We start from the raw sequence: 18,903 nt of genomic DNA on the forward strand, positions 1-18,903 counted from the left end.
TCTCTCTCTTCTCATTTATCTACCCTATGAGCTCTGCTTTTCATCCTTACTATGCATGTTTTCTTTCTCCTGTGACCTCGCAAGCAAAACTTTCTAGATCTATTTCACCTTCATTGCTCATAGGTGGCTAATCTCCACCATGTTGAAGCAAGTAACCTTCGGTCGATCTCCAGCTTTTTGTCATCCCTTCTTACATCCAACGTGTCCCTGCTCGAAAGTGGTTTTTCTCCCTGTTCTCTCGATCTCTACCATGGTCCACTAAATCTGCACTTTTAGTCGCCAAATCTACTCCTCGTCGCTTGTCTTTGCCATGTAAGCTTCTTATTTTCGCCTCCTTCCTTGTCTTCCTTGTCGTCATGCTTTACCAAGCCTTCATTATCTCTTTTTCATTGCCTACTTCTTGTTGACTAAAACAAGGGTCATTTTTTGGTCTGCATTTTTTGGTCTGTTGCATTTCCTGGTCTCTTGCATTATGCATGAGTGAATGGACAACTATGCTCGACTCCTTGAATGAATGGTCTCTTTCCTTTTTCAAATGCTTGGTGATGATCCTTGGTGGAAGTTTCTATCATCCTTGGCAAAAGGAGAAGCTTATCATTTCTATTTTTATTTTTGGCCTGTTTTTTTTTTTTTTTTGCTTGTTCTATGTTTCTGATGATCACTAGTGATTCTTGTTTTTTTTCCTTGATTGAAAGCTTGGTGTATATCTCATGACTGAATGCTTGGTATTGCTTCATTTTCATGTATGCTTGATGATTCTTCTTATTTTCATATGAATTATTGTGGAGGAAAAAAATCTAGTAAACTGATACTTATATGCAAATATATTTATTGATTTTATAAGTTTGTGATGGCTAGCTAGTCTATAGAACAATGAAAAGCTATGTGAAATTCAACCTCGATATTCAAGGATGTCCTGGAAATTGGGGAGATATTGTTTGTACCATTTGCTACCCAGACCCAAATAGAGGATGATGATGATGAAGATGTATACCATCCCACCATTGATCTTCAAGAAGAATTTGGTAATAGTAAAAAGGAGCTGAATTTATCTAACATTGCAACACCTATGGGGCTCACTGATGAACTATTGGGATTGAATGTAACCACAAATACTAGTGGAATTAGTGGTGATGGAAGTCAAGGCAAAAGAGGGTTGGAAGAGTTGGTGGGAGGAAAAGCAAAAAATCTTACCTCAATAAAAATAGCAAATGTTATGAGTGAAATAGATAAGGAAAATAAAGCTAGAATAAAGATAGTGAACAAGATTTTGATAAATGACATAAGCGTTTTTAAGGCTGTGGCTCACCTAAATGAACTTTCAGAAGTTTTTGGTGATAAAGATTTGCATCGAAGATGTGTCAATCTTGTTCTGTATAAGCCTATATGGGATGCTCATTGGCAACTTAAAACTCATTCTGATCACTTGGTCAATTGGTTGAAGCATCAAGTCCACAATCCACCAATTTTATTTCAAAAAATACATTTGGATGAATATTTATATAGGTTTATGATGACTTGACTTGTATTTGACTTGTAGTTGCTTTATTTTGACTTGTAGTTTGCTATGTTTATAATGACTTGGTTTATAATGAATATTTAACTCTTATCTAATACTTATCTTATGCTTTATTTTTCCTATTGTTGAGTGATAGTTATATACTATTTATTTTATATTACATATGAATGATACTTACATACTATTTATTTTATATTTATATAAATAATATTTACATACTATTTTACCTCAAGTTGAAAAATCATAGAAGATTTGAATGAATATATATTAGGTTGGAATGAAGGTTGGGATGAAGATGTGGTGCATCAACTACTTCCCTCATTACAACAAGATATAACTGAGCAAGAAGAAATATGCCAATTAGTTAGTGAATATGTGATGCCATATGTGCGTAAAGAGCCACGAAAAACTAGCAGGCAAACAGGGCACATGTGAGTCAATGAGATTTTGCAAGGTCATCATGCTCATTGTTATGAAACGTTTCGAATGAAAAAACAATTGTTTAGGCAACTGTGCGCGACACTAATTGATTTTGGTCTAAAAAAAATGAGAGTTGAAGAAATGGTTGGAATGTTTTTAAACACTGTTGGACATGGAGTTACTAATAGAATGATACTGGAACAATTTCAACTAGGGGTGTTTAGCTTGGATCCGTCCTGATTGACCTGGCATTGTCTCGACCCAAAAATAATCGAGACGAGACTTTATGGGATGAAATAGGAAAGGGCTTCGGGACGGGACGGGACACGAGATTACCATTGGGACTTCCCATCTCGTCCCGAATATTATATATATATCTATATTATTTTTTATTTTACATATATTAATTATATTAATATAATTTATACTTATATTAATTATAATTTCAATACTTACAAATTTTTATTTAAAACTAAAGTTTTTTATATTGATAATTTCAATGACATGGAGTAAACATAGTGATATCTTTTTTTATAATATATTAATTATATTAATATAATTTATTATATATATATATTTATTTAATAACTTTTATTTATAAAGTATTTCTTGTTTTATTTTCAGAAGAGTAATTAGCTTAGTATATCTCCACTAAAGTAGAAGAATAATTATTTGATATTGTACTTGACTTGCTGTTGTTGCCACTCTTATAGCCTAAACATCACTTGTATTTGCTATTACAATGTATAGTTGTGATTAATATAATTCAATAATTGACTTTAAATTGTTGTGATTTATGTACTTATGTTGTTTTGATTTTAAACTTAACAAATTGTATGATTTAAAATTTGAATGAATGTTATTATCTAGATCTTTCTCCAATATTATCTGATTTATCAGGATGGCGGCACGTCCCGATTTTATCCCAATTCCATCTTAACTCCTAATAGGATGGGATGACTTTTAAGACGGAACGGGATATGAGATCAAAACTCAATCTCGATCCTTTTTTCAAGATGGGACACGGGATAAAGGTGTCTCGGTTCCATCCCATCAACACCCCTAATTTCAACAAGGAAAAACTGTCTACAAAAATTTTCACAAAGTATTAACTGCGTGCCTTAACCTAGCCAAAGCAAATATAAAGCTGCTTTATCCTTTGTTTCAATGATGCCATTTGAAAATTCAAAATGATCCACAATATTGGCCATTCTTTAATGAGCTATAGAAGCAATTGATGGCACTCATGTGCCATGCGTGGTTAGTATTATTGATCAAATCAAATTTATTGAAAGAAAAGGATATACAATACAGAATGTCATGGCTGTATGTGATTGAAATATGTGTTTTACTTTTGTGATTGTGAGATAGGAAGGTAAGGCTCATGATGCCCAAGTATTTGATAATGCTATATCAACTCTTTCAATAAATTTTTCACATCCACCTCCAAGTATATTTTATTAAAATTACTATAATTATTATTGAATTAATTTAATATTAGTCAAATTTACAATACTTTTTTTTATTTAATAGGTAAATATTATTTGGTTGATTCTGGTTATATTGTGGTATGAAATGTTTCAATAAAGTAAGGCTTTTAAAAAATGCTTTATATTGTGGTCTAAAAGAAATATATATAATTGAAAATATCAAATATGTGAAAATTTTTAAGAAATTAAAATTTTAACCAATTTTTTTAAAAATATAAATTAATTAACAATAACCTATATTATTATCTAAAGAAAGTATATATTAAAAATAAAAAATTACATTAAATCCAAAATTTATTATCTTAGTACTGATTTTATTTTAAAAAATAATACCCTATTACATATTTTAATAAAAAATGATTTTAAAAAAATAAATATTATTAATTTTTTTAAAAAATAGAATTTGTTTAATGTTGTTACTGACACGGTCTCTGCAGGCAACATCATTTATTTTGCTTTTTTTTTTTTCAAAAATTTGATTATAAAAGGAATATTTTTCTGTTCATCTATAATATATTTTCACCTCTAATTACAAAGAATTAAGATAAGATAAAAAGACTAAGATAAGGTAATTTTAAAAACACTAAATTGGAATAAATATAATTTTTAATTCCCATCAAGTGCATCACCTAATCCTATGCCAAACCAAATAAGAACCAAGCAGGCTTAGGCCAACGCTCAATACCATATTTGTTCACCTCTAAAACCAACTTTAATTATATTAAATTTCTGAGTTAATATCATGTGATAAGAATTTCGAATGTTAAAATGCTAACACGTTTGAAACATTGCATTGCATCCCTTGGAACTTCGCAAGGCATTTTCTTTCCCCAACGAATTTCGGTAGACATACAATATCACTATTTTGAGTTGTTTCACACATCACTGGGATTATTGGGATCAACTTGTGAGAAACAAACACCAAATGAGCTCATTCAATGGACATTTTCTACTAGGAGAAAGGAATGTACAACAAAATAAATTACAGAAGGAAAATAATAATAATGACAATCAAACTTTTCCTATTTCTTGAAAGTAATATATGTAAATGTTACTGAATCAATCATTTTCTGTCACTAAGCTCCACTATAAACCTAACAGACACTTCCATCTCCAACCTCCTTCCTTTTGTTGTGCACGGTTTCTTTCCCCACATCCTCTCTTATGTGTGTGCTTCTCTCCTCCTTCGCCTCCTGCTCGAGCGGCCAAATAAGAATCTGCCACGGCCATGGCGACTGAATCGGCTAACCTGCGAACCACCAACACCTTCACTATACCTATTATTGGCATCACCTTGATCAGAGAAATAAGCTCTACCAGCAGGAGTTGCATGGTAACCACTGGCCTGATTGGATCTTCCATGGGATACCAGCTCAGGCCTCAGTTGTCTGCCAACGTTAGGTTCATTCCGTTGCCGAACCGCATGATATAGCAAAAGGAAATTCATTGCCTCCATGCCCATATCAAACCTTCCACTTCTTTCAGCAGCACCAGCATTAGAATCCCCATCTTCATCTTCTGAAGTGAGACTATTATGATTTCCTTCAATGACATAATCTCCAAAAACCATTGCCCCAGGCATGCTTGATGTTACCGTGCTGATAACATCTTCTCGCTCACGCTCCCACTCGAGCAATCGCCATTTCTGTTCATGATCAGGATCTACTGCACGTGGATGTGCTGAGGGATGCTCCATCCGCACATGTTTCTTCAATTCCTTGTAGTTCCCAACAAATGTGCAGTTATCCTGCATGCAGCTTCTCTTCTTTGCATTAAGGTACTCTCGTGCATGTTCCACAACAGTCCAACCTTTTACCTGACCCCTACATAGAGGGCAAGCCAGCTCTGTGATGTCACTCTTGTCAAGAGGCAAATTTGACGACACAACTTTAGTATAAGCTTTCTTGTACTGCTCAAGGCAGTTAGAATGACGAAGACTGGTTCCACACATATAGGGACGACAACCCTTGTCATGGGAGGAGCAGAGTAGAAGTACAGCGTTGTGTGGATATTCCATGCACACAGAACATGTCACATTTTCCCAATCATTGGTATCCATGTCAGTGGAGCACTTCTTTGAGCATAAAGTCTCACAAAAGTTCTTTTTGCACGCAGGCAGAGGGTATGGAGTAGGCCGAAACTGACGGGAAGCAATTGTGTGTCGACCCCTGCTTCCTCCTGCCATTTCCAAATTTACAGAAGTTGCAGAACCTGAAATTTTTAACGAACAGTGATGGGGGACAATAAGTAGATACTTCTGGTTACATATTTCTGATGTAAATTGTGAAAGGATCAATGATTTGATGCATGAATTTTAAGGGTTTGTCAGCTGTATGAAAGTATTCAAAAATTCAAATATGTAAATGCAGCAACACCAGAATATAGGACCGCAATACAAAGCTTAGGGTTAACTATCTCAAATTCATGCTGCCCACAGACAGCAATCATATCAATAGTAACTAACTCAAGCATTTATCCAGTTCTGTTTCGGAATCAGCATCATGAAAACATAATATCTTTCAGTAGTGAATCCAAAATCTTGTGAAGTAGATCCAGAGAAAGGAAGTCCAACCCCATAGAAGCAAAACAAGAAAGAGGAGGGGAAAAAGACCATTTCCCCCCACATTCTACAACCACGTGTACAGTTTCTATGCTAAACCTCAAGCAAAAGATCCATTGTTAGAATTGATGCCTCTTATCCCCAAATGAAGACCCGCCTCACAGATGAAAGTGTGCTATCCAAATATACGCGAGTTTTCAAAGAAGACTGTTCAAGTTAGGACACCTCTCTTTTTGGCCTTTTTTTTTTTTTTGGAGTAATCGTTAAGAAGTGCATCAGCAATAAGTTAGGTGCATACGGACACAGAAACAGGTAAGAAGCAAGACAGTGGAAACAAAAGACAACAGATACAAACCAATGGTATGGAAGAATTTCACACTCTAAATCTACAAGGTAATTTTTCAACTAGGATGAATTTAAGCTTGATTGTAAAGAGTCACGTCGTAAGTGTAACAAAACATCCTGTAGAGATATTACCAAAAAAATTAAGTCCTGAATGATAACTTCTAGTGTTTTAAAGTGTATCTTCTTTCAGGCATACCAAGCTACGCAATAAGGCAAAGTGCACCAATCAAGAACTTTCAAAAAACCATCAAAGCCTTCCAAAATAGCATTAAAATGTGCAGTTTATCCCAAATGATGAAAGAAACAGGCTCAGTTGTTGTGCAGTTCAGAAAAAGGTGATCAATAGTTTTACGTGTTTGTCTTTCTATGCATATATCTGCCTAGCACCTACCAATAGTCGATCCATCTATTCTTCCATTCATCCAATTTGACTTTCCATCTACTAATACGGTAACAACAATAAAGTCAGACGTTATATCCTAATCACAGATGCTAAACGAAACTTAATCTACTAGTGTTAAACAAAATTTCTTAAATGCATTTCCCATTGGTCATGATACAAAATAGTAGATGACTTCTACAGTCATAACATTCATGCTAAAGTTCCATTTTTTTAGCCATATTTAGGCACCCCTCTCAAACACAGCAGTATTCAAATTGACCTTTTTTTTTTTTTTGGCATCAAAAGAAGGGCAAAACGAAAGTAGGCCAGGAAACTCCTCACTCCAAGAAGAAAAATCAGTTGTCTTTGCAAAGAAAAACTTGCCAGTCTATTTGTCGGAGTATTTGATGTCTGAAAGCAGCAAGTTACTTTAAGCGACCATGCTGTATCTGGATTGAATAGAAAGAAAAGAGAAAAATAGAGAATCATATATATTGCCCAAAAGGAAGTAGCGTGCTAATGAGAGAAACTTGCAAGCAAAGACAACCAGCAAGACCAATAAAATATAAACTAGAACATGAAGGCTGAGTATGAAGCACATGTCGCTAACTTCATCCATTTTGAATCCAATCAGAAATTTATAATTAAATGCAAAATCTATGACCGAGCTTATCATGGTAAATCAAATGCCGATTAAATAAAAAATGCCCATCTGCTTGAAAGCCGAGAAAACCGCTAACATTTGATAAATGCACTTCAAGCTAATTTCACAACCGATTTTTCCAGCAACCCCACTTAGATAGATGAATCATTTCCTCAATAAGCCTTTAAATAAGTACATAAAACAAAAAAGATAAAACTTGAGATGAATTGGATATGACAATCAGTTCAGCACCAAAACTCAATAACCAGTAACCAAGCGAAACGCTAAGAGAATCTTTCTGGAGGAAAAAAAAATGAAGAAAGAGACGGTAGATAAAAGGTCGTACCACCAGGCAAGTATGGAAGAAAAGAAACGAAAATTGAAAACGGAGGGAAATCAAGCGAATTTGAAGCGAGGTTTTGGAGATAGAGAGGAGATTTCTAGCACGAATCGAAAGGTAAGGCGATGGAATCGAGGGGCAAGAGTATAATTGGGCGAGAAGAAGGAGAGCGCTAAATCTCAGGTCCTTCTTCAGTTCGCGGAAGTTGGGAGGGAAATGAAATGAAAAGATTTTCGACAATCGCGAGTTCGAGCCATTTCTATACGTCTCTCTCTCTCAATCGAGCGAGTGCCAGATCACGTGCTGATATAGGTAGTGGAAGCTACGCTCTCATCTGCTGATTTCTTATTGGTCGCTGCACGCAATCATAGCACGTCACCGGAAGGAAATGCGGAACTTGAGCGACACGTGGTCTGTCTCTGTCCAGTTTCGCTCACATGATGCCATCCTTACCTTAGAATGGACCATCTTCAATGTATCACTTTTGAATGCTTTAATAATAATTTTTATGTTTTGCGTTGAATTTTCCAAATTTTAATGTTTTAAGTTGAATTTAAAAAAATATTACCCTTATTTTTTATAGTTTTATCAGATTTTATTTATTTTCAGTATTTTCAACTATTATAATTTCTATAATTTAATATTATTAACAATTTAAAAAACAAACATCACCTAATCTTACTTAAATTATATAGATTCAAAATTCTGCAAAAAAAATACAGAGATTAAAATCAAGCTTGATGAAATTATAAAAATTAATGGTTATATTTTGCCATCTAATTTTATGAAAAAATTTAGTTTGATTCCTTAATTTTTTATAAGATATATTTTCAACACTCCTATGCTAACGTGATAGGCTTTATTAATGAAAATTAATATTAAACTTTTTTATGTCGACAAAACAATGAAACCTCTTTTGTAAGTTGATGTGGCTGATCACGAAAAGTTTGAAAAAGTATGTATCATATAGTTGAGGCTTGGTTTGGTGAAGGAAGGGACGTCCTGCGTAAAAGAGAGATTGGAGGGGTATTCTAATGAGAACAAAAATTTTGTTAATTACAAAAAAAAAAAATCGTGAATTCGTAATCTTAAAATTCAATTGGAAAATTGTGATACCCAATAGAGATAGAAATATGAACCAATTTGGACAATATGAGTATCATATAAGTTGGGAAAAATATGAATTAAATTGTGTTTAACTCATTTTTTTATGAATTATCAATATTATAATTCAACTCTTGAGGTTGGTGTATTAAATGGACAAACCTACCAATTCACTTTCTTCTTAATTTATTTTTTCATTAATTTAAAAAATACACCTAAGTCATGATGAGTTCTATTCCTTCATGATTCATATACAAAAATATTAACTTATAATATTTACGCAAAATATTAATTACGCTTTGTCCATCAATTTATCAAAGTGGTTCAAACTTTTTTCTTTTAATTTTTAATTTTTTTAAAAATAATATGAGTTGAACAATCCAATAAGTTAGCTCAAGTCAGAAAAATATTTTTTTTGGGTCAAATATTTTTAACCCAACTCTCATGAGCGATTATTTAAGTTGATTCGTATAACCTAACCCATAATGATTATTTGTGATTTTTAGAAGTCTCTATTTGTGTGTGTGCTGCGTGCGTGCGTGCGTGCATTTTTTGGGTTTAATTATTTGTGACTTTCGCTATTAGAGGCATTAAAAAAAAAAAAAAGAATAGTGATGCAAAGCTGTTTCAGGGCCCAAGCCGCGCGAATTAATCTCGCAAGTGGCCCGTCAAGTGTAAGCGGGAAAACGAAAATCAGGTCGAAAATTAAAACACACTGCGAAGCTCTGTGTTGCCGGAGATGAGGCCTGCCGGTCGCCATCAACCCAAAGAATCGCTTAAGCCACCGTCGACGCCAGTGGACTTCTATCACCGCCAATTTCCCGGCCGAGATTCCGATGCCAGTTTTGCTAGCAGCCGGCCATCTTCCGCAGGCGTTGGCGTCCGCGCCACCACCGTCGACCTCTACAAAGAACGGTCGTTCCAACAATCCGCAGTCTCCACCATCAATTCCTACCTTGCCTCTCTCTCCTTCCCCATTTCCTTCAAATCCACCTGCCCGTCCGCTAAAGACATCACTGAAACCCTCAAATTCCTCATGTCCCGTCTCGATTTTCCCGCGACGAAGATGGAGGATGGCTTGCCGGTTTTGCTCAAGTTCCTCAATTACCCTTTCAAGCTCAACAAATCGTTTCTTAAATCTCCCGCTGCTCCTCACCAGTGGCCTGCCTTGTTGGCTCTCATTCACTGGCTTGTACAGATTGCGAGTTTCAATGATCACCTCTCGTCGTTGCGCGAGGCGTCATCTTATGCTGAAGAAAATGTTTTGAACATGTATGCGCTGAATAGCTATTTGCACTACATTAGGGGGGATGATGATGCTGTGGATGAATTGGACCGTCAATGTAAAGAGAAGTTGGAGAAAGAGAAAGGGTATGCGGTGGAGAAAGTTAAAGCAACGGAGGAAGAGATGGCGAAACTTGCAGTAGAATGTGAAGAGTTGAGGACAAGGCCATCTCAGAAGGAAGTGCTTGAGAAGGAGAAGAGTATGTTGGAAGATGATGTGAACAAGTTCCATAAGATGATTGAGGAATTCACAGTGAGGATAAAGGAGGTGGAGAGGGTTTTGTCAGACAAAGAGAAGCAGCTGGATGCCAAGGTACAAGAGAACAAGAAGATTTGTGAGGAAAATGAAGAGTTAAAGAAGAGGGTTGAGTTGCAGACGTTTAATGCAAGGGATATGGAGAGGATGAGGAAGGAATTGCAGGCTGTTGAGAGGGACATTGCAGAGGCAGAGCTTGCTAGGAATGCTTGGGAGGAGAAGTCGTGGGATCTTGAGACTTCTCTCGGGCACAAGGTTAATGACCTAGAGGCACTAGTATTGGACTGCAACCAGGCCTTAAGGAGGTTAATTCTGTTATTATTAAGTTAGATATTCATTTTCTAAGGTTATTTTTTATTTCAATGCTATCTAAAACAAAAGAACAACGGGGCTTTGTAGCCATAACATCCAATGACAGTTTTACTAAAATGAAACGCTTTTGCTGTTTTTATAGTGTGAATGTTATTTCTAGCATCTTGATGTTAGATATATCTAAAATCAGCTCAAAATGCCCTCACGCACTTGCATTTCTAGGTTGAAGATTGATAATGGTATTCAGTATCAGTTGAATGCCAAGGGATCTACACCTGCTGAGATCATGGGTTTAGATCCCAAGTTGACACTAAAGCGTTCACTAAACTCCTTGGCCGATGACATAAAGAAAAGTTCTATGAAAAAGCTGGAAGAGTCAATCTCCCTTCAACAAAATTGCAGCGAAAATGCTGCTAGGATTGAGAGGAAAAGAAAGTTAGATGACGAGCTGCTGTCCAAAATCAATGAAGTAAGTGGATCATTTTTAAAACTTTAGACAGTGATATTAATATTTAATTTCTTCTTAATGTCTACTCTATTGTACTCCATTCATCCCAATTTATAATAATACACTTTTAGACAAAAACACACACACCAATAAAACTCACTAAATAAACTTTAAAACATTACATTTTCAGAACAAAAATATAAATTTCTACAAATGTCCTTCATTTAATGTTCTATTTGTGGAAGAATACTAAAGAGAGAGAATATAATTAGAAGGGTAATATTGGAAAAGCATCATTAATGAACCTCTTCCAATTTTATCTTCTAATTTGAAATTGAGGTAGTATTATAGAGTGTGCAAGTTTTTTTTTTTTTTTTTATGTGGCCATGTATATAGTATTCTAGTATTGCAAGTTAAGATTCCAACTTATGGAAGTATAGGCATGATTGCTATAACAGATAGACTATTTGAGCTGGATGGATGATACTTAACATAAAACTGTGAAGTCCTTGAGATTAGATTGGTTTGCATGTGATGGCATCCCTAATAGGTATAGTGAGTAAGGTAGAGAGATAAATATTATGTTTGCTGTTCTTTTATTAGAATTTCAGAACATTTAAAAACAATATATATAATATAAAATGCCAGATTTAAATTAGGTTGGTAGTGCTGGCAGGCAGTAAAGGTCATTTTGGAGATTAGTGGAAGGGTAGGGTTGTTGCATTCTGTATATAGGTGGCTTTGTGGTCTAAGTTGGTGGCTTTGTTGTCTAAGTCGTAACTCAAGTAGAGGTCAATACCTGCACGTAGAGATGTAAAGTTGCCTGCCAATTTATACTCATTCTTCTTAGCAAGCATTATAATGGTTGGGAGAAAACGCGAACTTTTCAAAGTGGAATACTGTATAGTATTAGATAACTAATTCAATTGATGCTCAATGCTGATCTTCCCTTTTTTGGCAAAATTTTTGTTGTGCTCTTGTGTTCTTCGTTGGTATTAGAATGGTACTACAAAAAATCTTGCTGTGCAAAGACTGTAGTTTGACCTGCTGCTGCTGTTGCATGATGATGTATCCATCAGATGGAAGCTCAACTGTACAAGTTAAAGAAAGAAACAGAGGAATACATATCTAGATGCGCGGCTGAAGCAAAGAAAATGTTGGAGGATGTTGATCGAGAGGCTCTTGACCTGGACATGGTGGAACGGGAGGCAGCTGAGGTTCTTAAGGTAATGCCTTGTTTGCTGTCTATATTTTTAAAATCAAGTGAAAGGTCAAGAATTCATATCGCCTTCCTAGACCAGGGTCTCTGTCACTGTTGTGTTTTAAACTTTCAGTCAATTTAAAGTGGCAAGCAATGCTCACTATTAATAAAGTCCACAGTGTGAATGGAGAAATATTATTGAAAAGAACCTCCCTCAACCAACAGTGTACTTGTTCTCCTCACCCCTTGGTACAACGGTATATGTAAATAGAAAGTGGTTAGCGATGCCATTTAGATGGAAATAATCTTCATTGATCAACGTACTTTGTTCTCTTCACCCCTCTTGGTATGTTGCTATATAGAGAAGATGGTTAGCCCCGCAACTCGCCTCCAACTAACTACCCTCGTAACTTTCTAGCTAAATTCTCTTATGATCTATTATTCATACCACATTCTCTTCTTTTGGACAAGTTTTGGATTAATCTTATTGAATTGAATACGGAATTCTAATGTTGTAATGTTTTTCAACTAATTTCTTTTCTTAGTTTTAAATCATAGGGAGTGAACATATGATTGAGTGTTAATAGTTTTGGATTAGCTCTAGTTTTTGTTTTTGCTGTTTCTGCGCTATGCCTATTTTGTTGTCCATGTGGTTTTACTTTTGGGAGAGTATCTGGGCAATTAGCTTTTATCCTGATTGAGTATATTCCATGCCATTTTCAGTTTTTTGGCAAATGGTGTAGGAGCACGAAAATAGGTAGAAAAAACATAAAAGCTGTTTAAGGCTTAAGCGGGAGATTTTGACCATATGGTTGCCTAAGGACAAGGAACATGAAATGAATTATCAGCAACAGTTTCTAAATTCAATTCTCAGCCACCTTGTGTTTGTGCCAAGCTTTGGGGGCCAAAAAATAAAAGGTTGCACCCACTGTAATGTCTACCGGTTGACCCGCATTTAAATCACAAATATATATATTTATATATATATATCCAAATGCGTGTAGATTATGGATCTGTAGTTCGATCAGATTCATTGAAGTGCCATCAAGCCATTGTAGAATTTTGTTTAGCTTACAACAGGGCAAATTCAAGTTCAAACAACTTATGTGATACTTTTTCATTGCATCTAATAAACACTCTTGTCTGTCAAGGCCTCGAAATTGAAGTTGCAAGAAGCGAATAAAGAAAATGAAGAAGAAATGCAGAGGTGCGCTCAGGAACTTTTTATGCTGGTTGATTCAGTCTCGAAGTTCAAAGAATATATGGGATCCAAAATTTCAGAGATGAAGAGTGATCTTTCAGATACAGCAGTTGCTGTCTCAGATGCATACAGGGGCTCGTTCCCAGCACAGTTTGGTAATATATTCGACTTAAACCGTGTCAAGTGACTTCAGAAAACAAGTGAACCATTATTGTGTTAATACGATGCTTAGCAAGATTCTTTCTGCAAACTAAAAACGATGCTCTGTTGATTGATACCTTGTTAAATCAAGATTCACTTTTAAAGTCTGTACTATAGTTTCTGGGTATGTTTTCAGAGGAAAACGACTGCAATGATTGTACTATTGTTATCCTTGCATGTTTGAATGTAATCGTTTATGACATATTAAAATGACAACATTTGCAAAATATTAAATTGATAGCAATAATCTATCAATAATCAGAGTAGAGCTCAAGCGACTCCTATTTAACTAAAGTGCTGAGAAAACTTTTTATCTGATCCAAAATCATTTGTCAGCCATACTCCAATTTTTTAACCCAAAAAACCAAAAAAAGACAACTGTCGTTCCCGTCAACAACATGAACTTTTGATCGATTGGTTAAAATTTAGGTGAGGATTTCTTGATCTATTTAATTTTAGTCAAAGCTTTTGAAATTTTAAAATTTTATTGTCCATATGAGAGATTGAAATAAAATTAAAGAATCAGCTGAAATGATTTTATTATTCTTGGTGAAATTAGATGTGTGAATAATTTGTGTGAAAAAAATGAACAACTAATGTATGGACACGAAATAATTTTATTATTTTTAATGAAATTAGGTGTATAAATGACGTGTGTGGAAAAAGTGAACAATTGATACATTAAAAATAAATAATTGATATAAATAAAATTTGTAATTGTCATTAAAAACACAACAATATTATGAATTTATGCTTTTATTTTACTGATATCAATTGTTCATTTTTTTTTTATATAAGCTGTTCATGCTTTTAGATTTACTTATTTATATTTATTAGTGTTACATTGTTAATTAGAGTTGTAAATTTCACCTACATCAATTATTTATTTTTCATATGTCAATTTTTTATTTTTCATATATCAAGTATTCATTTCATTAATAACAATAAAGTCATTTCAATTAACTCTTTAATTTCATTTTATTCTTTCACATGTACATTGAAATTTCAAAATTTGAGAAGGTTTGACTGAAATTAAGTTGGATCAAGAGATCTTCACTAAAATTTTCCTTTGGTTTTGTGATTTAAATTTGACAAGTTATAATGGCCAAAATGAAAAGGAAAATAAACTTCAATCTACTCTCTCCGTCCTATTATAAGGTATTTTTTAAAAATATTTTTTCAGTTCTAAATAATGCAAGACATTTGATGAGGAATTTATTACATTTTTTAATATTATTCATATTAAAATTTTCAACTATGAAACATAATATAATATAAATTTGTAAACCTTTTATTTAAATAAAGATAAAATTAACAATTTATTATAATTTCTAATGAAATTAATAACTAAACTATCATTTTTTATTCTTAATGAGGCCGTCATCGCAAATAATTGGATCAGTACCAGCCCGCCTCTTTCTCAAAACTTATCATCACTTGGGTGTGTTTTGTTTGAGCCTTGTGGGATTTGTGAACTGCCATTTCTTTTTTATTTCTTTACTTTAAAAAAAAAAAAAACTTTTTTCCCTCCAACGTGCGAGGGATTAAATAGGGTTTTATTTATTTTATAGAAATTTTATTAAAAAAAACTAAAAACTGCCCTCTACAATACACGGGATTAAATAAAAAAAATAACAAAAAGTTATAAAGAAACAATTGAATTGAAAAAAAAAAAGCAATTGTGGATATGGCATTGTTATATTCATTGTTATTAATTTTTTAAAAAATTTGAGTGTTATTTAAAGGTTACTCTTTCCAAAATAATGCACCTTATGCATTAAATAATCTTTTATTATCATAACTAAATATAAAATAATCTTATCCTCTTATCTATAGTAAAATTTACTGGTCATGGAACAGTGAATATAACAATGCCATATCCCCAATTGTTTTTTTTAATTCAATTGTTTCTTTATAACTTTTTATAATATTTTTTTAATTTAATTTCATGCGTTGTACAGGGCAGTTTTTAGTTTTTTTTTATAAAATTTTTATAAAATAAATATTTTCTTATAAAATTTGAGTGTTATCTAAAGGTTACCCTTTCCAAAATAACGCACTTTATGTATTAAAAAATCTTTTATTATTATAACCAAATATAAAATAATCTTATCCTCTAATCTATAGTAAAAGTTACTGTTCATGGAACAGTGAATATAACAATGCCATATCCACAATTGCTTTTTTTTTTTTTTTCAATTCAATTGTTTCTTTATAACTTTTTGTTATTTTTTTTATTTAATCCCGTGTATTGTAGAGGGCAGTTTTTAGTTTTTTTTAATAAAATTTCTATAAAATAAATAAAACCCTATTTAATCCCGTGTATTTTTTAGTTTTTTTAACAATGCCTTATCATCACTTTTTTTTTAACTTTTTGAGCCAATTTTTTTTTTTTCCTAGTTCACCCTATTTAATTTTGCTACGCTCCACAATGAAACCCTCGATCGCTTCACTCTGCATGGTCCAGCCTCTTGCTCTCGCTTTGCCTCTCTCACCGTGCGTCGTCTGAGCGTCCTCATTCCGCCGCTGTGTTTCCGTCAGGCATTTTCCGGTCAGTTTCCCTCTGCTGTTCTCGCAATCGTCATTCTTCACAAATCCATTTCTTTTCTTACTCGGTTTTCCGTCGATCTTGGCTCCTTTATTTCTCAAGTTGAATGGTGTCTATGGTTCTGATTTCTAGTCATGGCTTTGATTTCGCTGATGGTGCTGATTTACAGAAGATTCAATGCAATATATATCTGATTTACTGAATATTTGCTGATTCTTATGCTGGTCCTGCATCTTCTGGGAGCATTTGCTTTAGGTTTATACTATGTGCAGTTGTCTGTTCCGCGTTTTTTTTCTTTTGCTGAATCGAAAAAAGAAAAGATCAAGTTTAATGCACATGAAACAACATTGGATAGAGAATTCAAATGTGCGTATGTGCAGTTGGGCACAAGACGCGTATAAAATAATAAAAAAGAAGCAAAACAAAAGACTGTAGCAAATGTTGGATGCTGCAAGTCTTCCAACTTAATCGAATATGATTTCACAACTATTGTCTCTCTATGTTTTCATGTCCTAATGTTCATTTTTCACATTGGATTTATTTTATTCTGTATTGTGACTAGACGGGGCAATGAATCTAATAATTATGGCTTTTATATATATGAAGATTGTTTTATATTATTTTATTTTGTATATATATATGTGTGTGCAAATTGTTTTTGTGTTATTGTGTTTATGCTTGTATTTGTGATTATTGTTGCTCATTTATTGATCTGTTTTATGCTTTTTCACTTGCTTTATTAGATGGATTTGGAAACTGAATATCTTTCAGTGGTGCAATAATGGCTTAAATTGTGTCGAAAGCAATAGCTCTACTTAGGTGTGTTATTGCACAAGTATATGAAAGTGAGATTTATCCTAAAAAGAAGTTACAATTTGAGTAACAAGAGAAAGAAGATGCATGGAGAAATAATGAGTCGAATAAGTAGTTGTCTATCTGTTTAAAATATCATTAGAATCTGGTCTACTTGAGTGATATCCACATGAATTCTCACTTTTTTTTCAGGGTAAATCTAAAATAGCACTGCAGAGAACTATTCCTTTCCCAAACTATGAGAAGATGATATTATATGGAATAGATAGAGCCTATGGAAATGAGGCGGAGACAACACGTGAGTGGAGAAAGAGACGTCGTTCTATAGAAGAGGTCCCTAAAACTGTCAATGATATTGATAACCTCATCTCACAAAACAAAGTTAAAATTCCTAAACAAGAGCACTCATCCACCACTATTAATGGTGCTTGCATCAAGAGGATAAAGAAGGTGGCTAAAGAGAAGGATAATAATATTAAGGAGCTAATAGGGGCAATACGTGCTGTGACTCAGGCAATTGAACAAGGAAATATGATACTAGCAAAAATTTGCAAGCCTGTGCCACAATTGTCAAGTGAAGAGCTTTGGAAAATGCTTGAAGAATGTGGGTGTGATGCTAAAAGAATACCTGACATATATTGCTTTCTTATGTGTGATGTTGATAGGTTAAGGGCAGCAATTCAATGTCCAATTTCAGCACGAAAGCAAGTAATAATGATGATGTTCTCTGGTTCTAATTAGATGGTCCTTCAATAATTCATGATGACATTAGTTATATGGTTTGTTACTCGCCCAAAATGCGGCTCCTAAGCATTGAATGATGAGTTTTGTTGAATGTACTAAATATGACTTGCTATATGATTTTTGTTTAGATGGTAATTTTATTTCATTTTTTAGAAAAAAAGATATTCTTTTTGTTAAAAAGTATAGAATATTTTTAATTGAATTACACTCTCAATGAAGTAGTTAGTTTTCTTTTAATTAATATTATTTTTTTTTTATATTTATTCTTAAATGTAAAGCGACTTATTGATTAGAAGCATTTTTGGTAAAAGTTTATTAATGTCTCAAAACATTAAAAATATTTTATATTTTATAATTTTTAAAAAATATTTTATATTTTATATTTTTTAATGGGATAACTACTACATTAAAATTTAGTTGTGACAATGTGTTTTAATTGCACATATTGCTCATCGTCTTTATTGCACGAACAATCACTTCAGCCTCAGGTTAGTGTTTGATTTTATTTTTGCTCTGGCATATGGATTTTTATTTAGGTTTCATTATTTGATTCTGTTCATCTAATTTACATATATTAAAAGGAAAGAAACATTATTATTATTCTCAAGCTACTGGAATGATAAAAGGAGAGACAAACGTTAAATAAAAGGAAAAAAATAATGACAAATGGATATTTAATTGTCTGTACATACATTTTAATAAAAATTTATATCAATTTTTTAATACACATATGAACTATTTTTAGAGTGATTTCTTAAAAATGATGCAATTTGAACAACTGAGCTTAATGTAAAATTGATTTACATGCAAAAAAGGTAAAAAATAAAAGAAAAACTTTTACACAAGGATATAATGGTAATTCAGTTATTCCATTCATTCCTCTCCCCTCCTGATCCACACCTTGGAAGTCTTGAACCAAAGTCTGGGTTTTCAATTCATAATCACGGCAAATCCACATTAAACTAGGCCACTTGCTTAATGGTAATAGAATAATTTTAAGGCTTAAATTCCAAATTAATTTTTTTCAATTAGAAACATTACATACCCACAGCTGTGAATGACATCTATAAAACAAATGCCTTGAAAGAAATA

General features: G+C 33.4%; 2 protein-coding genes and 1 long non-coding RNA gene across 5 annotated transcripts; 2 read left to right on the top strand and 1 right to left on the bottom strand.

The window, feature by feature from the left end:
• Positions 1-4,355: 4,355 nt before the first annotated feature.
• On the bottom strand, positions 4,356-7,959 carry LOC129286740 (uncharacterized). Of its 2 annotated transcripts, XM_054922747.1 has the most exons (3): positions 7,706-7,959; positions 7,101-7,165; positions 4,356-5,640 (listed from the first exon to the last, which is right to left on the bottom strand). In XM_054922747.1, exon 3 carries the CDS (start codon positions 5,612-5,614, stop codon positions 4,592-4,594), a length of 1,023 nt encoding a protein of 340 aa, XP_054778722.1. In that variant the 5' UTR covers positions 5,615-5,640; positions 7,101-7,165; positions 7,706-7,959; the 3' UTR covers positions 4,356-4,591. The 2 variants fall into 2 exon arrangements, with proteins under 2 accessions (XP_054778722.1, XP_054778723.1); XM_054922748.1 differs by lacking the exon at positions 7,101-7,165.
• A 1,449-nt stretch (positions 7,960-9,408) lies between these two features.
• Positions 9,409-13,922, top strand: LOC129285081 (kinetochore protein NDC80 homolog). 2 transcript variants are annotated; one of them, XM_054920626.1, is made up of 4 exons: positions 9,415-10,648; positions 10,878-11,124; positions 12,183-12,329; positions 13,456-13,922. In XM_054920626.1, the coding sequence occupies exons 1-4, from the start codon at positions 9,543-9,545 to the stop codon at positions 13,690-13,692; spliced, it is 1,737 nt and encodes a 578-aa protein (XP_054776601.1). In that variant the 5' UTR covers positions 9,415-9,542; the 3' UTR covers positions 13,693-13,922. The 2 variants fall into 2 exon arrangements, with proteins under 2 accessions (XP_054776602.1, XP_054776601.1); XM_054920627.1 differs by lacking the exon at positions 13,456-13,922 and having other exon boundaries at positions 9,409-10,648; positions 12,103-12,242.
• Positions 13,923-16,117: 2,195 nt separating this feature from the next.
• On the top strand, positions 16,118-17,925 carry LOC129287059 (uncharacterized). Its single transcript, XR_008587584.1, has 2 exons — positions 16,118-16,257; positions 17,260-17,925. It is a non-coding gene; the product is annotated as an uncharacterized LOC129287059 (long non-coding RNA).
• Positions 17,926-18,903: the final 978 nt, after the last annotated feature.

The sequence above is a fragment of the Prosopis cineraria genome, unplaced genomic scaffold, assembly GCF_029017545.1.
Source record: "Prosopis cineraria cultivar Desert tree isolate PC_DT_omini unplaced genomic scaffold, ASM2901754v1 PC11, whole genome shotgun sequence".
Taxonomy (NCBI): domain Eukaryota; kingdom Viridiplantae; phylum Streptophyta; class Magnoliopsida; order Fabales; family Fabaceae; genus Prosopis; species Prosopis cineraria.